The sequence below is a fragment of the Engraulis encrasicolus genome, chromosome 16 (assembly GCF_034702125.1).
Source record: "Engraulis encrasicolus isolate BLACKSEA-1 chromosome 16, IST_EnEncr_1.0, whole genome shotgun sequence".
Classification (NCBI taxonomy): domain Eukaryota; kingdom Metazoa; phylum Chordata; class Actinopteri; order Clupeiformes; family Engraulidae; genus Engraulis; species Engraulis encrasicolus.
In genome coordinates, this window is record NC_085872.1 from 25,614,502 (window position 1) to 25,632,824 (window position 18,323).

The 18,323-nt window shown below is 42.9% G+C and overlaps 1 protein-coding gene across 2 annotated transcripts in view; it reads right to left on the minus strand.

Annotated features, from left to right (window-relative positions):
- Positions 1-2,479: 2,479 nt before the first annotated feature.
- The window catches only part of slc12a7a (solute carrier family 12 member 7a), a 30,758-nt gene continuing 14,914 nt past the window's right edge, over positions 2,480-18,323 (minus strand). For both annotated transcript variants that reach the window (XM_063219115.1, XM_063219116.1), the window contains exons 12-25: positions 17,186-17,360; positions 16,529-16,647; positions 16,026-16,124; positions 15,478-15,597; positions 15,129-15,233; positions 12,728-12,896; positions 8,885-9,080; positions 7,044-7,213; positions 6,595-6,726; positions 6,194-6,301; positions 4,354-4,517; positions 4,030-4,044; positions 2,952-3,085; positions 2,480-2,624 (exon numbers count right to left, since the gene is read on the minus strand). In XM_063219115.1, coding sequence (XP_063075185.1) covers positions 2,533-2,624; positions 2,952-3,085; positions 4,030-4,044; positions 4,354-4,517; positions 6,194-6,301; positions 6,595-6,726; positions 7,044-7,213; positions 8,885-9,080; positions 12,728-12,896; positions 15,129-15,233; positions 15,478-15,597; positions 16,026-16,124; positions 16,529-16,647; positions 17,186-17,360 — 1,798 coding nt within the window. In that variant the 3' untranslated portion in view covers positions 2,480-2,532. The remainder of the gene's footprint in view (positions 2,625-2,951; positions 3,086-4,029; positions 4,045-4,353; positions 4,518-6,193; positions 6,302-6,594; positions 6,727-7,043; positions 7,214-8,884; positions 9,081-12,727; positions 12,897-15,128; positions 15,234-15,477; positions 15,598-16,025; positions 16,125-16,528; positions 16,648-17,185; positions 17,361-18,323) is intronic.

Here is an 18,323-nt window from a genome sequence, read left to right on the forward strand (position 1 = left end):
TTAATTCCTATGATCGTAGTGTGCTAAGAACTAGAACAGAATCACAACGATTTAATTTCAAATTCACATAGAAAAACAGTTTAAACAGAAACCGCCATTGAAAAAAATGCTGCAAAATCCAGTGTACAGAACATGTTATTTTAACAACATATGCATTCCTCATCCTAATGTAGGCCTACTAGCGCCACCACTGTTCCCACTCACTCCCATACAGACACAACACACACAGTCGCAAGGCGTTGCTTCAGGCTGCAAGGACAATTAAGGGGCCATAATAATATCCCATCAAGAACCAACATCCACTTCATAAAGGAATAAAGTATAATGATAATTTGGCATACAGACTCAAATGGCATCAAGACATAAAATAACACAATGGCATAACCTACACTATACAACACATGTGGTCAACTCATCACAGTAATTACAAGTGTGCATATCAGTGCATACATATTGTGTGCGTGTGTGTGTGTGTGTGTGTGTGTGTGTGTGTGTGTGTGTGTGTGTGTGTGTGTGTGTGTGTGTGTGTGTGTGTGTGTGTGTGTGTGTGTGTGTGTGTGTGTGTGTGTGTGTGTGTGTGTGTGTGTGTGCGTATGTGCGTGTGTAATATGCATGTATTTGTGTGTGTGTGTGTGTGTGTGTGTGTGTGTGTGTGTGTGTGTGTGTGTGTGTGTGTGTGTGTGTGTGTGTGTGTGTGTGTGTGTGTGTGTGTGTGTGTGTGTGTGTGTGTGTGTGTGTGTGTGTGTGTGTGTGTAATGTATTTATATGTGTGTTAGTGTGAAAGAGAGACAGATGAAGAGAAAGAGACATAGACAGAGTGAATGAGCATGTGTATGTGTGTGCACTTTCATCCATTTCAAATCAATTTCTTGTGCGAGACAGCTAGGCCTGAACCTACATTTGGCAAAACATTCAAATATTTACAAATTATTACATCAGTGCAGAAACACAATATTTTTTAAAGACAATGCTTTGAATCTGCATTAATGCAAATACTGAAATGAAAATACACTCTAAAAGAAATAAGACTGCCATTTTCTTACTTGAACATAACTATAATATAACCTACAAATATACAGAACTGTGGCAGATGTCACGTGGCAACCTGTAGGTAGAAATAGCTGAGGGTTGTATTTCATTTCCATCACATGTGATACGGGAACAAAATAACCAACAGCCAACTGCATGCATGTCTCCTCCTCGTGACTAACAATGAAATGTACCATAAAGACAGTGACTCAAAGTATGAAATTGTAGCTAGCTAGTTAGAATTGGATTCCAATATGGATATTACATAGCCTGGTTTTCACCGACGGTGCGTGTGTGTGTAGCTCCCGAGCCCCTGGTGGAGCGGAGCCACACACACTGCCGTCTGGTAGCGCTGCCATTACACGCTCTTCTCGAATAGAACATAAACGAAGCATTTATTGCTTAAATATCAACAGCAGATCGCATTGATGAGTCACAGGACAGATTATAGACTGTATTGACTCTTTAGAGATTAACAGAAAACGTGTTTGGAGGAATTTGTTGGTGGTGAGGTGAGTTGCAATAAATGCACCATTTATTTTCTGACTCGAGAAGAGCATGTTAACGGCAGTGCTACCAGACGGTAGTTTGTGTACACACACGCACCGTCGGTGAGAACCAGGCTAGATATTACATGTACATGCCATGCAGTACAGATCAATTTCATGCATACTTTCCACATAGTGAATTTTAAGGGACCATATGTAGTAGTTGATTCATCATTGTTTCCGCACTAAGTTTGATCAGCACAGATGTTCATGTGCTGAACTTAAAATCAAAATGCAGTTCAACTGTATCAGAAATTAACAATAAATAGCTGAAAAAAATACATCTAAAACACTTCTGAAGCTCTTGAAAGAATCCCTCTGATTTCAAGAGCTGTCATGTCCATGAGCATTAATTCATTGCTACATCAGAAGATTGTTTTTCCTATAAATTACAAAACATCCCTACAGTCTTCCTCAGTAAAGCATGGCACATCACACAGGGGCAGTGCACCACGCATAGGAGATTTGCATCGGGCCCTACTTCGGCACATTGTGTTGGTCATTTGACCACAACGTACTGTATCTGTCTCTGTCAGCAGTACTCTAGTGCAGGTAGATAAGTCACACTTGCACTTGTTTTCTTCTTATTGTCCCTTCCCCACAATCTCTCCTCTGATTCCTTACCTCTGCCTCCAACCTACCCCCTTACTCTTACCCATGCCTTACTGGCTCTGCTTTGTCCAATGCTGTGCCCAGCAGCAGCAAAAAGGACGTCTGCAGTGGGCAAACCAAGGTCCCTCTGCCAGCTGGTGCCAACTACAGTACTGTACCACCAGCACCACCACCATCGTCCTACCCTCTGTCTCCTCCACCTCCTCCTCCTCCTCCTCCTCCTCCTTCTCCTCCTCCTCCAGGCTGAGACCTGGGTGGGTACGGTTGCCCCCTGCTCCTCCTCTTCCTCCTCCTCCTTCTCCTCCTCCTCCTCCTCTGGGCTGAGACCTGGGTGGGTACGGTGCTAAGAGTAGATGGTGATGACCTCCCTGCCCCCTCCGCGGACCAGCAGCACCCTGTCCAGGCCCTCCATCAGCACCTCCAGGAACTCCATGTCTGGGAGAGGACGCGGTCAAGGATGCTTTTGCATTGAGCAGTGACCCTGCATGGCTGGGCTGTGCTGTAGATGCACACAGCATGCCTGAAAAGTTTGGTACACTTTCTATACTCTGCCTAATGCAAAACAAATCATACATTGCAAAAGAGCCAGCCAACACAGAGTGATATTTAGAGTTGTTAAACACGCTATGTAGTTATGAAATGAATGTAAACACATAATCAAATTTAAGTGCTGCTGCTGATCTCCTAATATCATTTTCACATTAGCCCACTTTATGGAACAGTCATTCACACAGTTGGTCTCGGCCGTAGTGAAAAGGATACAGTTCTCTTCGCCCTCCTTGCTCTTGGGTGGACCCGGCATGTTGAGCAGCACCAACTCAGCGTCCTGAGATTTGCTGACCACGACCTCATTCAGTTTGACCGCAGTGTGCATTCTACGCACATTGGACTGGTTTCTAAAGGACACCAGTTGGTGTGCACAGAAAGAAAACCGCTGGCTAAATAATTCTCATGAACCCCGGTATTGTTTGGGTGATTTGTATTAGGAATTAGTGTGTGTGTGTGTGTGTGTGTGTGTGTGTGTGTGTGTGTGTGTGTGTGTGTGTGTGTGTGTGTGTGTGTGTGTGTGTGTGTGTGTGTGTGTGTGTGTGTGTGTGTGTGTGTGTGTGTGTGTGTGTGTGTGTGTGTATGCATGTGCGTGTGTGTGTGTGGCCATTGGCATCTGTGGTTTAAAGGGACACTGTGTGAGATTTTTAGTTGTTTATTTCCAAAATTCATGTTTTCCATTCACTAATGTCACCTATTACATGAATACTTACCACCACCATCAAATTCTAAGTATTCATTATGACTGGAAAAATTGCACTTTTCATACATGAAAAGGGGGATCTTCTCCATGGTCCGCCATTTTGAATTTCCAAAAACAGCCATTTTTAGCTGCAAAAATGACTGTACTTGGACCATACTAGAAAATATTTGTTTATTACTTAGTAAACTTTCATGTAAAGATCCAATTTGGCAATAGGCAGCCCAGTTTCAATGAGCAGCATAGTTGCAGTACCTTTTTTGACCATTTCCTGCACAGTGTCCCTTTAACAGTACAATGGCAGATGAAAAAGGCTCTGATAAATCGCACAAAACACACAAATTATAACAGCATGAACACATACAGTACAGTAGCTAGTCTACTACAGATATTACTAGGGCTTATATTTACCTATAGCAAGCTTGGCCATTAAAGTGTTTACACATCTCTACACATGCTTATCAAATGTCAGTTTAAGTAATGCCAAACAAGTTGCAAAATCATGCATCGTTCAATAAGCTGTTGCACTATTACAGAAAAAGATACATAGTACATGCTGAAAACTCAAATAAACAGAGCCGATGTTTTACTTACAGATTTCCCCATTCCCTAGAGAAAGAAACAAAAAGAACACAGACACACTTAGTTGTGAATTAATAACTAAATAACCAAAAAAGATTTTTAGTGATCTTTCATATTGTAATAACCAGTAATATGTAATAAAAAATATATTTAGATTAGATAACTTTTATTAGTACCCAACGGTAGGTTTTATTTGCAGTCAAGTGATCTCCACTCACACAAAACATTCATACATACCGGTAGTATTTTTCACCAGTCAGTAGAAGAAGAGCAGCATTAATATTGTATCACAGTCAATAAAACACTTCAGCCACTAGAGGGCATCACGGGGCTTACGGTTTGATGTTGAAGATGTCTCGCACGCCCATGCTGGCCTCGCGGTTGCGCTGCCTCTCTGCCACCAGCCTGTCCTTGGTCCAGGTCATGTGGACAGGGCTGGTGGCGGCCCTGTCACTCTGGGAGGCGTGGGCTGACGTGTTCCTGTCATGGATCAGCTGGAGCTGGAGGTAGGGGCACAAGGGTATTGGTATTGTATAGGTACAAGGGTATTGTAAAGGTACAAGCAGGGTGCGATTTGTAGGGGGGATGGGGGGGATTGTCCCTCCTTCTGGTTTTGATATCGCCACTTTTTCTACATGATTTTAATCACAGTTCAATGTAATTCCATTGATTTTGCTTAAAATCTGAAACTCATCCCCCCTTCTGGTTTTCAGACAAATCTCACCCTGGGTACAAGGGTATTATATAGGTAGGCCTACTCTCGATGTAATTTTATGTGTACTGTCTATGTCTAATTGTCTATGTCCACACCTAAAGTCTACGTCTATGTCTGCATGGGAAAGTAAGAAACATAATTTCAATTCAAAACCAGTGCATGTAAAGAAATTGACAATAAAACTGACTTGACTTGACAAACATACCGTAGTCAGAAGTCAGGTTTTGTTTTGAAATCACAATAAAAACATGTACATAGACTTTGAGATATTCCAGATGTGATTGTTTGAAAGAAGCTAGCGTTTCAAAACATTTGAATTTTGAATTTGATCAAGCAGTTGGGGCAGGCCCACAGTACCAGTAGGATGGGGGGACAAAGACAACTTACTATCATCAGATTGCAGTAGACTACTGTAGAAATCAAACCATGATTGGCAATCAGACACGCTACCTTAATAGATTACAGAGCTCTAAATATTTTTGTTGTACCTTGAATGAACAATGTCAAGTGACGTTCACCTGGTTGGTTTAATGGGTTAATGAGTTACTGCAACAAAGGGCGCAGCCGTGTCCTCTGACCCTGAACTTCACACCCTCATAAAATACAGTACATGTACCAAACAGAAGGAACGCTGTCCACATACAGCGCCCAAGGTTACACTCCATGGCAAGCACCAAATAAGTTAGGAAGCTTTCCCCATCATTTTATAAGCCTTTAGATTGGAAAATAAGGCAAAAAGGTCACACCACACATCAATGAATGAATGAATAAAAATAAGAAAAAATAACTTAAAGAAGAAAAAATCTAAAGGAGTGTGCGAACCTTTTTTCAAAAATACGTAATCTTTTTGTTCAGCACCAGAGATTGTGCACAAGTAACTCTCTACACACACCATACATCAACCCTTTTTTAATTTTTACTACTGAATTTAACATTACCAAAAAGGGTTGATGCATGGTGCTTCTTATTTTGTCAGTGATACAAAAACAGTTTGGGTGAGGCCTGCTCCAACCTTCATGAAATCTTTAGATTGGACAGTGAGAGACTGACAGGAAACGAGTGGGAGAGAGAGAGAGAGAGATGGAGAATGATCAGAAAAGGACCTTGGTAACTTCAGATTCGAGCCTGGGTCTCAAGATTTTTAGAACAGTGCCTTAGCTTAAGGGGTATGCCACTATTTTGGGGCTTAATACAGTTAAAATCGTTGGCCAGGGTTTATAAAGGTGGTAAAGTGTCGCATTTTTCATGTTAAGCGTTGTCTTGCTTTAAGACAAGTTAAAAGAGGGAATATGTCGCTAAGCTAGTGAAAGTCAATGGATCCGTGTAGCATTGTAGCATGCTACACGGATCCATTGACTTTCACTAGCTTAGCGACATATTCCCTCTTTTAACTTGTCTTAAAGCAAGACAACGATTTTAACTGTATTAAGCCCCAAAATAGTGGCATAGTGTGAGTAGTACCTCTCTCTCCCGCTCTGTCTTTGAGAGCTGCATTTGTTTCAGCATCTGGGATCGCTGCTCCATCACCAGGGTCTTTTCATAGGTGAAGGCTGAGATGTCACTTGCTTGCTTCACAGGAGGAAAACACAAAAAGGGTTGAACCATGGGATGAACATCCATTAAACACATAATTGACAATCCTTTGCAAATGTGTTTACAATATACACATATGCATAATGTGGTAAAAAAATATACATAACATTATTTCCAACAATCCCAAAGTGAGCTGATTATGAGTACACAGACACAGATATCTAATTTGTGAAATAACCTGTATTATGAACACAGGAAGAACCAGCACATGGCCAGAGCAAACTTTCACTTTCACAACTTCAGTTTCAGACAGCGATGATGAAGCTTACCATCTCAACCACCTCCACCTCAGCATTCAAACGCAGGTGGTACATGAATCTCTGCAGGTCTTTCTTCATCTGAATGCTATTGTCATCCAGTTGTGCTACGGTGAAGATGCGCGTTTTACAATGCCGCCATACCTGAAAACACAGACAACGGGATTGCTGCCCATCATAAAGAACACAGCTAAAAGGAAAATACGTTCTGAGAAATTAAAAGGAAATGGAATGCCTTCTGAAAAAAAAAATTCCAAATTAACAACACACAACTTAGCCAATGAAGTGGAACAATACACCATTGTCTGGCCTAATGTGATGTCTAAGAGGAAATGAATGAGAATGTTGGGAGGGAGGGGAGGGGAGGGGGAAGGAGGTGAGAACGGAGCAGAGTGGAGGAGAGGAGAGGGGAGGGCAGGGGAGAAAGTGAGCTGGTAAGTGAGACGGGGCCTTGTTCTTACTTTATGTTGCCGGAGCAGGAAGGGCAGTAGCATGAGAAGGCCCCCGTCATGGACGATCCACCACACATCGATGGTGCCTCCGTCCAGCCGCTCGTCATTAGCGGGGAAGTGGTCGATATTCTTGGCCACCAGCAGGCACTGGTGAGCCGCAGTGGTCTCTCGGACGGTCTCTGTGAATAGTAGCACCAAAAATACTGAATCAAACCAAGATAACGCAAAACACGCCCACTAAATTCAAAAGCGTCTGATCAAATTGGGTCTCCTAAGGGGGCGTTGTCCCCTACTTCTTCTTCTCTTTTTGAGGTGTTTGCGCAAGACATGCGCTACCGCCATCTACAGCGCTAAGGGGACTTCATTGATTCTCAACCTCAGGACTCCGAAGGTCTCCTAACCGAAGGTCTCCTAAAGGGGCGTTCACCCGACATAAAGTGGATACCGGAAAAGAAACAAAATGACGCTTCTTGTTAGATCCACCTTCTTTGGTAGCACACTTTAGGATGCTCAAAACCAAATGCAAAAAAAAGCTCAAAACCGAATGCTTTCTCAAGTACTGTATGCTGTGTATGTAATTATTGGCTGCCTTTATTTTTTAAATCACAATACAAGAAACATGGATCTTAGACAAGGCTTTACGTTTCTCTTTGTACACAGAGAAATGGAAGCACTAGTCTGTACCTAAGCTTGTTGCACCAACAGTACCTTTTCAGCAGAGCTATTATGTACCCATTTTTAAATAAAATGTGAATAACATGTGGTGATAGAGGTACAAAAGATATAAGGTTACCAGAAAGATCCTTTTAAAGTCATGTTGTACCTAATTGTACATTATTGTTCTGCAAAAAGGTACAGTACTGCGAATGTGACAAGCTTAGGTGGAGTTGTAGTTTCTCTGTGTGGGGGGCAGCGAGACCAAACCAGTAGCACCTTGCATGTTTACTACCAATCTCACATGAGAGCCACGTCTTGGCTGTACAGTCAGCCCTATGACATGCTCAGGGCGCTGTTCGAATTTTTTTGTTTGGCCCCATAAAAGATTTCTGATTCAGCAGAGCAGTACTATTGAAAATCCATTATTAATGGCCTTCAAAGGATCCCAGGGCATCAGTGCCAGGGCATTATAATCGTCCTAACCATCAAATATAACTTTCATGAAAAAAAGAGTGAAACTCAAATAATTTGTTTCCTGACCTCTTTCACAATCTCTGATACCAGTCACATCTTGACTGTATGGCCACCAACCTCATGAAGGTGCTGATACACAGTGCAACTTTTTGAGCAAATGTTGCTGGGCCACGACATTATTTGGCTCCTAATTTTCCAGCAAAATGATTGAGAAGCTGTCCACTGCTGATCTTGATCAAAGTGTTGTGGTGATAAACTGTCCAAATAAAACCTTAGTAATCTCTAGCAGCATCATTGCTCAAAAGCGTTGCTCAAAAAGTTGCCCAGTGTACCATCACCAGGGGTGTGTTCAGAGGGGTAAAGTGTGACCAGAGCCCCATATATTTAGGGGGCCCACACAGGCCGATTTATGTAGATATATGGCTGTGGGGTCCATTGGAGCTGATTACACTTAGGGCGGGCCCACAATTTGCTGCTACGGCCCTGATCATCACTTTAAAGGGGTATGCCTTGCTACACGGATCCATTGACTTTCACCAGCTTAGTGACATGCTCCCTCTTTTAACTTGTCTAAAAGCAAGACAACGCTTAACAAAAAAAAGACACTTTACCATCTTTATAAACCCTGGCCAACGATTTGAACTGTATTGAGCCCCAAAATAGTGGCATACTCCTTTAGCACATAGTCTGGGACGGGTGTACAGTGCAGGCCCTCTCACCAGTGAAGTTTGTGCAGCACATGGAGTTGTCTGCCTGCTTCCAGTTGATTGGCCAAGCCATGAGCACCGTGTTGTGCTTCATGCCGCCCAGGCCGGCCGACTGGATCAGGTGAGAGAAGCCGTCACGCAGGTTGGAGGACACCACCACGTGACAGAAGCCCTTCGTCCGCTCCGTCGACATGGCGGACCTCACGTTCTGCAGGCAGAGAGCAGAGCACAGGGTTGGCCAAATGGTACAAATGTGAAGCAGAGAATATTAACCCATTTTAGCCTAAGGCACCTGAAAAAAACAACACATGCTGAATGACCAAGACCTTTTTTTGGGAAAAGGTGCCCTCTGCCTATAAAAACCTAAATATCTCAACCTCCAAATCACATAAAAACATGAAATACGTTGCATTTAAATGCAAGGACCCTCATCTTTAATTAGAATGTGTTCATTCAGCTCTGATATACCCACATTTTTAATAATAATAAAAAAAACAAATCTCAAGAGCCTGAATGCAACGTACTGTATATGTTACTCCAGGCGCCAAAGGTCGAACAGCATATACACGGCATCAGGCTAAATGGGTTAAGAGACATCAAACATGCATATACAACATGAGCAGGGTGTCCTCAGCTATCTCCCTTCTGTCTTTTCCACAACAGGACATAAATGTGCTGACGCTATGGAATAGGAGCCAGTCAAACTGACTGCTCAGACACACCCAACATAGTCATGTGACTTTCTGTGGAAATGCATGTCCTTGCTTCAGAGCCAAACCACATTATTTGCATTTTGACACAGCACTCCTGATCACAATATTGAGTCTGAATACGACATCAATCCGAATTGTGCATTTTATGACAAAGAGAAAAGGCCATAGACAGATAGAATAAGCAAGAAATGAAAGGGTAAGTTGTCAAACCATTATACCAAACGATTACAACAAACAACTGCAGCAGAGGGCAAATCAAACTAACAACCATCCAACCAGGCAAAATAAAAGAGCCAGGTCATAGAACAACCTCACTAGGCCCAATGGGAATATGGACAGAAAAATACGTTGTGAATACTATTATGATCTCATAATGTAAAGTCAGTGTGCTATGTAATGAGTCACTTTGTGGTTTTCTTCCTACAAGATGTGAGAAATTGATCTGCATTGCCAGACAGAAAGCCCAATTAAACAACATATAGGTGAGAAGGAAGCTACACATGTGCTACAAATGAGGGTGAGAAAAAGGTGGGTTGTGAATTACATAAGGTCCTGCCTTGACTCTTGAGTCTGAGAACAACTGTGAAGAGCAAGTGAAACAAATGTGAAAATGATCCCAGTTGTTGTTATTGAACTTCTAAATGCTATAGGCTCCTTGCCAGATGCAGAGTAATCCATCATCATGACCCTTTAGACCCCGTTCCTAACCCACCGCACCCATCATGACCTGGTCTTCACACCCACCCAACCATCCTCCCCTCCGCCCAACCACCTCCGCTCATTTGCTCCTTGGAACACCCCCTCCCATACTAGGATATATGACTCATCATTAGATCAGCACTTTCTCAAGAAACACTAAATCAAAGCCAATCCTCATACACATACACCAGGGGTGGGGAACTTTTTTCATTCGAGGGACTACTTCAAATTCCTACAAGGGTCATAAAAGTCCTCCGAGGGCCGTACTATGAAAGCCCATTGGGAAAGTGAAAGCCCATTGGGAAACTCCAACTCCCATTGTCATTGTGACACAGCACTCCACAGCACACAAGTGAACACTGCACACTGCACACAACGAAATTGCATTCATGCCTCACCCGTGCAAGGGGGCAGCCCTCAGTGGCGCCCCATGGGGAGCAGTGCGGTGGGACGGTACCATGCTCAGGGTACCTCAGTCATGGAGGAGGATGGGGGAGAGCACTGGTTGATTACTCCCCCCACCAACCTGGCGGGTCGGGAGTCGAACCGGCAACCTCTGGGATGCGAGTCTGACGCCCTAACCGCTAACCCATGACTGCCCAATTACTATGAACACGAATCAGGATTTCCCCATGCAAGTTATGCCTATATTGAAGGTAGACACCTTTAAAACAGTCCCCACCTTCTCTAGGTCCCCTGAATATAACTTAATTGCATTGGAAATGTAATTTCTAAGATTCCTTTACAAAATATGTGATATTTCATGTGAAGTTGCATAACATTAAAATGATATCGAGGGCCGGATAAAACGGCCTCAAGGGCCGCAAACGGCCCTCGAGACATAGGTTCCCCACCCCTGACATACACATACACATACACATACACAAACACATACACATACATATACACATACACATACACATACACATACATATACACATACACATACACATACTCTCAGCTGTGTCATGTTCTCATAAAGTACACTTTGTACACACTGTGCATCTGAGCAAGAGACAGGCAAACTGGATTGAGTGATATCCCATGTGCCTGTGCCTGTGCTCCCTAACATGGGTGATTTCACTAATTAACTTTTCCACCTGGCTGAAGGGGTGTGGTTATTAGGATCAGCTGGTTCACTGAATTGACTGGAGCAAATAGTATGTGGCAGGCATACAGCAGTTTCCAACAATCAGAGGTTCAGCAGTGCGCAGCCAGGGTCGCGCAGTCAAGGATTGTTTACAAATGGTCAACCCATGTATGCACTACGCACCAATACAAAGTAGTGTTGCACCGATTGGCCCGGATCGGCACTAAAATGGTGGTATCGGTATCGGTGAGTACCAACAAATAGGGCACCGATACCATTTACAGATGCTTGTATGACACTTGAACGCAGTCTTAAACTTAGTTATTTCATAGAGGTATTTCAAAAGTATAAAAAGTTCGGTAACACTTTCTATGAAGCCCATATCTATAGCGCATTATGAGCGCATTTATAACTAATTATAATGCACATTATAATTACTTACAACGCATTACGACTACACCGATGATGTTTCATGATGCTTTATGTTAACAGTAATGAATAACCATGAATCTAGCTTATAATACTTTATAAATCCAAGGGTATTATGAGTGCTCATGACTGGATATAAACTACAGGCTGCCTGATGGGGCTTACAGTACATTATGATGCATTATAGATGTGCATTATACAGTGCATTATAGAGGCATCCATATGAACTTCACTTTACTTAGAGCACACATTGACGACTTATGATCTCACATGAAACATTATAGCATCGTATGAGCCCTTATGACAGTTTATCATCCAGGTCTGTGCATAGAGGGGTATAGGTACTCATAATGTACTATAAACCCCATCAGGCAGCCTGTAGTTTATAGCCAGTCATGAGCACTCATGACACCCTTGGATTTATAAAGCATTATAAGCTAGATTCATAGTTATTCATAACTGTTAATATAAAGCATCATGAAGCATTATGAGTGCAGTCATAATACGTTGTAAGTAATTATAATGTGTGTTATAATTTGCTATAAATGCGCTTATAATGTTGGCTTTAAGTAAAGTGTTACCAAAAGGTCTACTGGATTCACTTTGTATTAGTCTTTTTCCTGTTTCACAAAGGTAGGCAGCAGCCTGACAGAGCCATGCAATGATTTAACATCCAAGTAGTATGCACTGCAGCCCTTCATATATATACATTTCAAATAGGGTGGTATCGGTATGGTATTGGTATCGGCTGATACTGTACAGCCAGGTATCGGATATCGGTATCGGGCCCAAAAAATGGTATCAGTGCAACACTAATACAAAGTACCGTCAATCCGCTATTCTGGCCTTTAGAGTACCAGGACTTCATTTATGGTGTACCTGTGCATAATCAATTACTCTTTCTTTTTTTGCCACTGCCCTCACCTGTTCTGCGTGCTTGGCGTCGGAGCCTCGGGTCTTGTAGGAGCCCTCCAGTACGGAGCTGGTGATGGTCAGGCCCTTGCCGGCCTTCAGCTGGGTGGTGAAGGACAGCAGGCGCGGATGCTTCACTGACAGGTCTGTATCCAGCTTCAGCAGCACCAACAGCTGGGGCCTGCAGAAGGAATATGGCATTTACTATATTAAAACACCCTAGGGCATTTACTGCATTGAAATACACCACATTATTTTTCAACACTGGGGTCGGGACCCCATGTGGGGTCGCCTGGATTTCAAATGGGGTCGCCTGAAATGTCTAGGTGTGAAAAAAAAAATACTGATAAATATTACTACTGAAATGCCACGTACAATTTTAAACTTTAATGAATATCTATAGGCCATGGTTCATGGTTTTATTTTGGTCAGTCAAAAACGTGTAGGCCTATGGGGTTTATTATTTAATCGAGCAACGTTTCGACCTTCAGGTCTTCATCAGGCAAAGTGTGACACAGAAATGTAGGGTGTTAAAATGTTGCCTGGTTAACACCAGACCTAATCACAAGTGAGATTTGTCTTTCAGATCGAAACGATTGTGTAGAACTAAAGGCAGTATGGGAGTTCCCAGGCTAGTTAAAATGGGGTCCTGGGCTGAAACAGGTTGGGAACCACTGCCATAGGGCATTTACTACACTGAAATACACCATAGGGCATTTACTACACTGAAATACACCATCGGGCATTTACTATATTGAAATACAACATAGGGCATTTACTGCATTGAAATACACCATAGGGCATTTACTGCATTGAAATACACCATAGGGCATTTACTGCATTGAAATACACCATAGGGCATTTACTGCATTGAAATACACCATAGGGCATTTACTGCATTGAAATACACCATAGGGCATTTACTGCATTGAAATACACCATAGGGCATTTACTGCATTGAAATACACCATAGGGCAGTGTTTTTCAACCCTGGGGTCGGGACCCCATGTGGGGTCGCCTGGGTCGCCTGAAATGTGTAGGAGTGAAAAAAAGAATACTGATAAATATTACTACTGAAATGCCACGTACAATCTTAAACTTTAATAAATATCTATAGGCTTAATAGCATACAAGTTAGCTCATCATGGTTTTATTTTGGTCAGTCAAAAACGTGTAGGCCTATGGGGTTCCCAGAAATGTAGGGTGTTAAAATGGGGTCCTGGGCTGAAACAGGTTGGGAACCACTGCCATAGGGCATTTACTACACTGAAATACACCATCGGGCATTTACTATATTGAAATACAACATAGGGCATTTATTACTACATTGAAACACACCATAGGGCATTTACTACATTGAAATACACCATCGGGCATTTACTATTATTGAAATACAACATAGGGCATTTATTACTACATTGAAATTCTGCCATTGCTTTTACCCTACTCGACTTGTTATACCTAAGATATGTATAATGCAATACCTATCTTTACTATAGGTTGTTCTGCTGTCCTGTCTTGCACTTTAATGCCTGTCTTGTCTGTGTTCATATCTTTGCATAGGATGGTGAGCAACGTTATTTTAATTTTTATTTATGAACCATGCATGTGAAGACATTGACAATAAAGGTGCCTTTGCCTCTGACTTTTAGTTCTACTCTCCGTCATGTTACCTGCTGTCAGTTAACAGTTATAGGAACAGTTCATCTCATTTCAAGAAATTGCTCATATGTAGTTAAGTCCCAGTAAAATATGATAATACATAGCATTTTTAGTCTATGTGTTTGCATTGCCTAGTTTAACAGTATAGCCAAATGTAGCAATACAAGTCTATGGGAGCAAATAAAACATCATCAAATGTCATAATCAAATCAAATGCTACTTTAAAATGAATGTTAAATTCATCAGTGTGTAAAACAGCTATTTAATCCCGTCCTGTGATCACCTGTGTCTTGATGCTAATGCTCCCATTTACTTCAAGTGATTATGCTAAGCTAATAATTCTGAAAATGATATGCACATTCATGAATATGCTTGGAAATACTGCAAATATGTGAAAATTAAAAAAAGGGTGGACTGTGCCTTTAAGTAGAGGAAAGGTCGGGCATGGGAGTAGGGGTGGAAGCGCAGCAACTTTAATGACTGGTTAGGGCTAAGGATGGGTTTTGTCTGGGCACAGTGTAGTCTTTAGTTTTATTACAATGGGAATGAATGGGAGTGTTCGAAATGTAAAAGAGTAAAAGGTTCAAGGATCAAGGTGTGTGTGTGTGTGTGTGTGTGTGTGTGTGTGTGTGTGTGTGTGTGTGTGTGTGTGTGTGTGTGTGTGTGTGTGTGTGTGTGTGTGTGTGTGTGTGTGTGTGTGTGTGTGTGTGTGTGTGTGTGTGTGTGTGTGTGTGTGTGTTTACCAGCTCACCTCCAGTTCTTGGTGTGAGTGGGTGCATCTTCCAGTTTGGCAAGAGCATAGTAGGCTGCATTGAGCGACAGTCCCCGAATGCCATCTCCCCACTCCTTCTCTGCCCTGTGAATAGAGAATCACCATTATTACGAACATAAATCACGTAACAAAAAATGTAGAGCCACATTTCATGCATTTGTCATTAGTGGCCTTCACCCAGCACACAGTACCGTATAGTGCATGATTACAGTATATGGTATCAGTATAATTTAATCTCAAACATAATTTAATCTCAGTTCAGCAGTCTAATCCCTGAGGTCAATGTGGGCGCTAAAGGCCAAAAGCAAGCCATCTGATCTGATCTCACCCTCTGTATTCGATGTATTTATAGATACATCCGGCGATCAGCATCACCACCAGGGCATAATACCAGGAGGAGATGAACATGAGGGACAGGCACAGGCTCATGCCCAAGAAGGAAAGCGTCCTGTAGTAAAACAACAAACAATGAAAAAAACAGTACATTAATGGTGATAACCTCAACGACCTCAATCCTCAGTGACCTCAATGACCTTGATCCAATGTCTCAACACTTTTAGTACAGTACATATCTTTTGAACTTCAGCGTTTTAATTGACAATCACTACATTTGTTTTCACATTAATTATGAAAGCTAAGTAAAGCTGGTCCTGTGGACATACTATGGGCCCTTCTCAAAACCTAGTGCAGAGCACTTCCATGTGTATAAGCATAATTAGTCACGCCCAGTGATTGGATACTCTTTGGTGAACTCTACGGAATATCCAATCACTGGGTGTGACTAATAAAGAGTATCCAATCACTGGGCGTGACTAATTAGGCTGATACACTTGGAAGTGCACTGCACTAGGTTTTGAGAATGGCCCGTTGACTCACCAGTGGTAGAATTTAAACCTTGGTCTCCAGTTTGGAGTGCGCAGTAAGGTCTGGACAGCACAGGCCAAGTTGACAAACAGGTAACACATCAGGAAGAACCTGACAGCAGAAGACAAAAAACCCAACAGAGATTACTGGACAATAACACACAGTAACTCTCAATAGGAAAATATGCACCACAAGGAAGGAAAAGCCTGACTTACTGACTTACAGGAACAGATATGCACGGAAATGCAATGTGTGTGGATGTGTGTGTGTGCGTGTGTGTGTGTGTGTGTGTGTGTGTGTGTGCGCATGTGGTGTGGTATGTGGAAATGTAGTGTGGGCATGATTGTGTGTGTGTGTGCGTGCGTGTGTGTGTGTGTGTGTGTGTGTGTGTGCGTGCGTGTGTGCGTGCGTGCGTGTGCGTGTGTGTGTGTGTGTGTGTGTGTGTGTGTGTGTGTGTGTGTGTGCATGCGTGCAAAATAATGCATGTGCTATACAGTATACCAACCATGACTCACATTGAAAGGATTGGAGCAACAGCGTCCAGTGAAGCTATCAGGATCCCAATCTCACAGATGCCAGCCGTCAACAACAGGGCCCATGTGGGCTCTCCATTGTATTTCCCATGGCCAAAGACCTGTCAATAATGATGGTTAATGCCTATGGAGAAAAACCTTATCACGCGCAGACCAATCACATAATTGAAGCTGTCAGATATAACATTACACTTTTGAATAATGTTACAGGTGATGTGTGAACAATGGCTTTTGTGCCGACATTTATTGGTGTGTGTGTGTGTGTGTGTGTGTGTGTGTGTGTGTGTGTGTGTGTGTGTGTGTGTGTGTGTGTGTGTGTGTGTGTGTGTGTGTGTGTGTGTGTGTGTGTGTGTGTGTGTGTGTGTGGGTGCGTGCGTGCGTGCGTGCGTGCGTGCGTGTTCAATCTTGTACATGTGCGTGTGTGTGTGTGTGTCTTTGTGCAATCTTGCACGTATGTGTGTGGGTGTGTGCGTGCATCCATACTTGATCCATATACCATATGCAAGTGTGTGGCGTGGCGTGGCGTGGCGTGGCGTGGTGTGGTGTGGATGTGTCTTTCTCTTTCTCTGTGTGCATACATGTGCGTGAAATTGTAGCCTGAGTGAGTGTGCCTGTGTACACAGACAGACAGAGGCGCACCTGCAGGAAGGGAACAATGCCGTCCCGTGCGATGGCCTGCAGCAGACGGGGGGCTCCAGTGAGGCTTTGGAGAGCCGCCCCCGCGCACGAGAAGAAAGAGCCAATCACGAGCACCCATGGAGACGGCCAGGACAGTAGACCAATCACCAGTTTTTTTTCCACCGAGTCTCCAAATCTATGTTGAGGCACACACAAAGGCGTGAGCAGTGCACGCACACGCGCAAATACAGTATGCATGCACGCACTCACACACGCACGCAGACACACACACGCTCACACACGCATGCAGAGACACACACGCAGGCACGCACGCACACACTCACACAACCACACACAAACACACACACACACACATACACAACGTAGGCAAGATGAAAAATATTTGCCAGTTGAGTAAATATTTGCATGCCTACTTTCAGATTTCACAACCAGAATATAGTACGTATTCATATTCAGAAATATTCAACCACTATACAAACACGCAGTGACATGGCAACATGGCAGAGTCGAGTAGTTCAAATAGCACGACACCAGTAGAATACACACGAGATAGAGATAAGCACAGACATAAACATTAGCGGCACCAGATTCACATTCATAACACAGAGCAGTGTTGCTCACTGTCTGGCACAGTTCAACAAATGGCAAAACAAGTGCTCGCGCCATTGTAATGACAGACAGGACTTTTGAAATAAGTACTGATGAGTTTGTGGGTCAATGACGTTTTAGTAGTAGCACACGTCATGGTGGTGCAACCACAGCTAATATAACTATTATATGGATTTTTTTTTTTTTAAAGCAGATTATCTAAGAAGCAGTGTTTGGAAGTAGGGTGCACACATCCACAAGTAATAGTCCAGATGCCAGACAAAAGGTAGTAGGTAGTGTGATGAAGCGGTCTGCACACTGTGTATTAACTCCAAAAATACTTTATTTCATTTTAACATATGGCAACGTTTCGATCCAACAGAGGGATCTTCCTCAGGCAATGAGAACAATGGTCTGAGTTGACTTATATCACATGACCTACAGGTAGGCTACCTGGCAGAAAGGTGAGCGCAACCTAAGGTGACAAGTGGCATAGCATGCGTCTTGACGCGCTGGCAGACAAATTCAAGACCAGTGATCACAACCGATC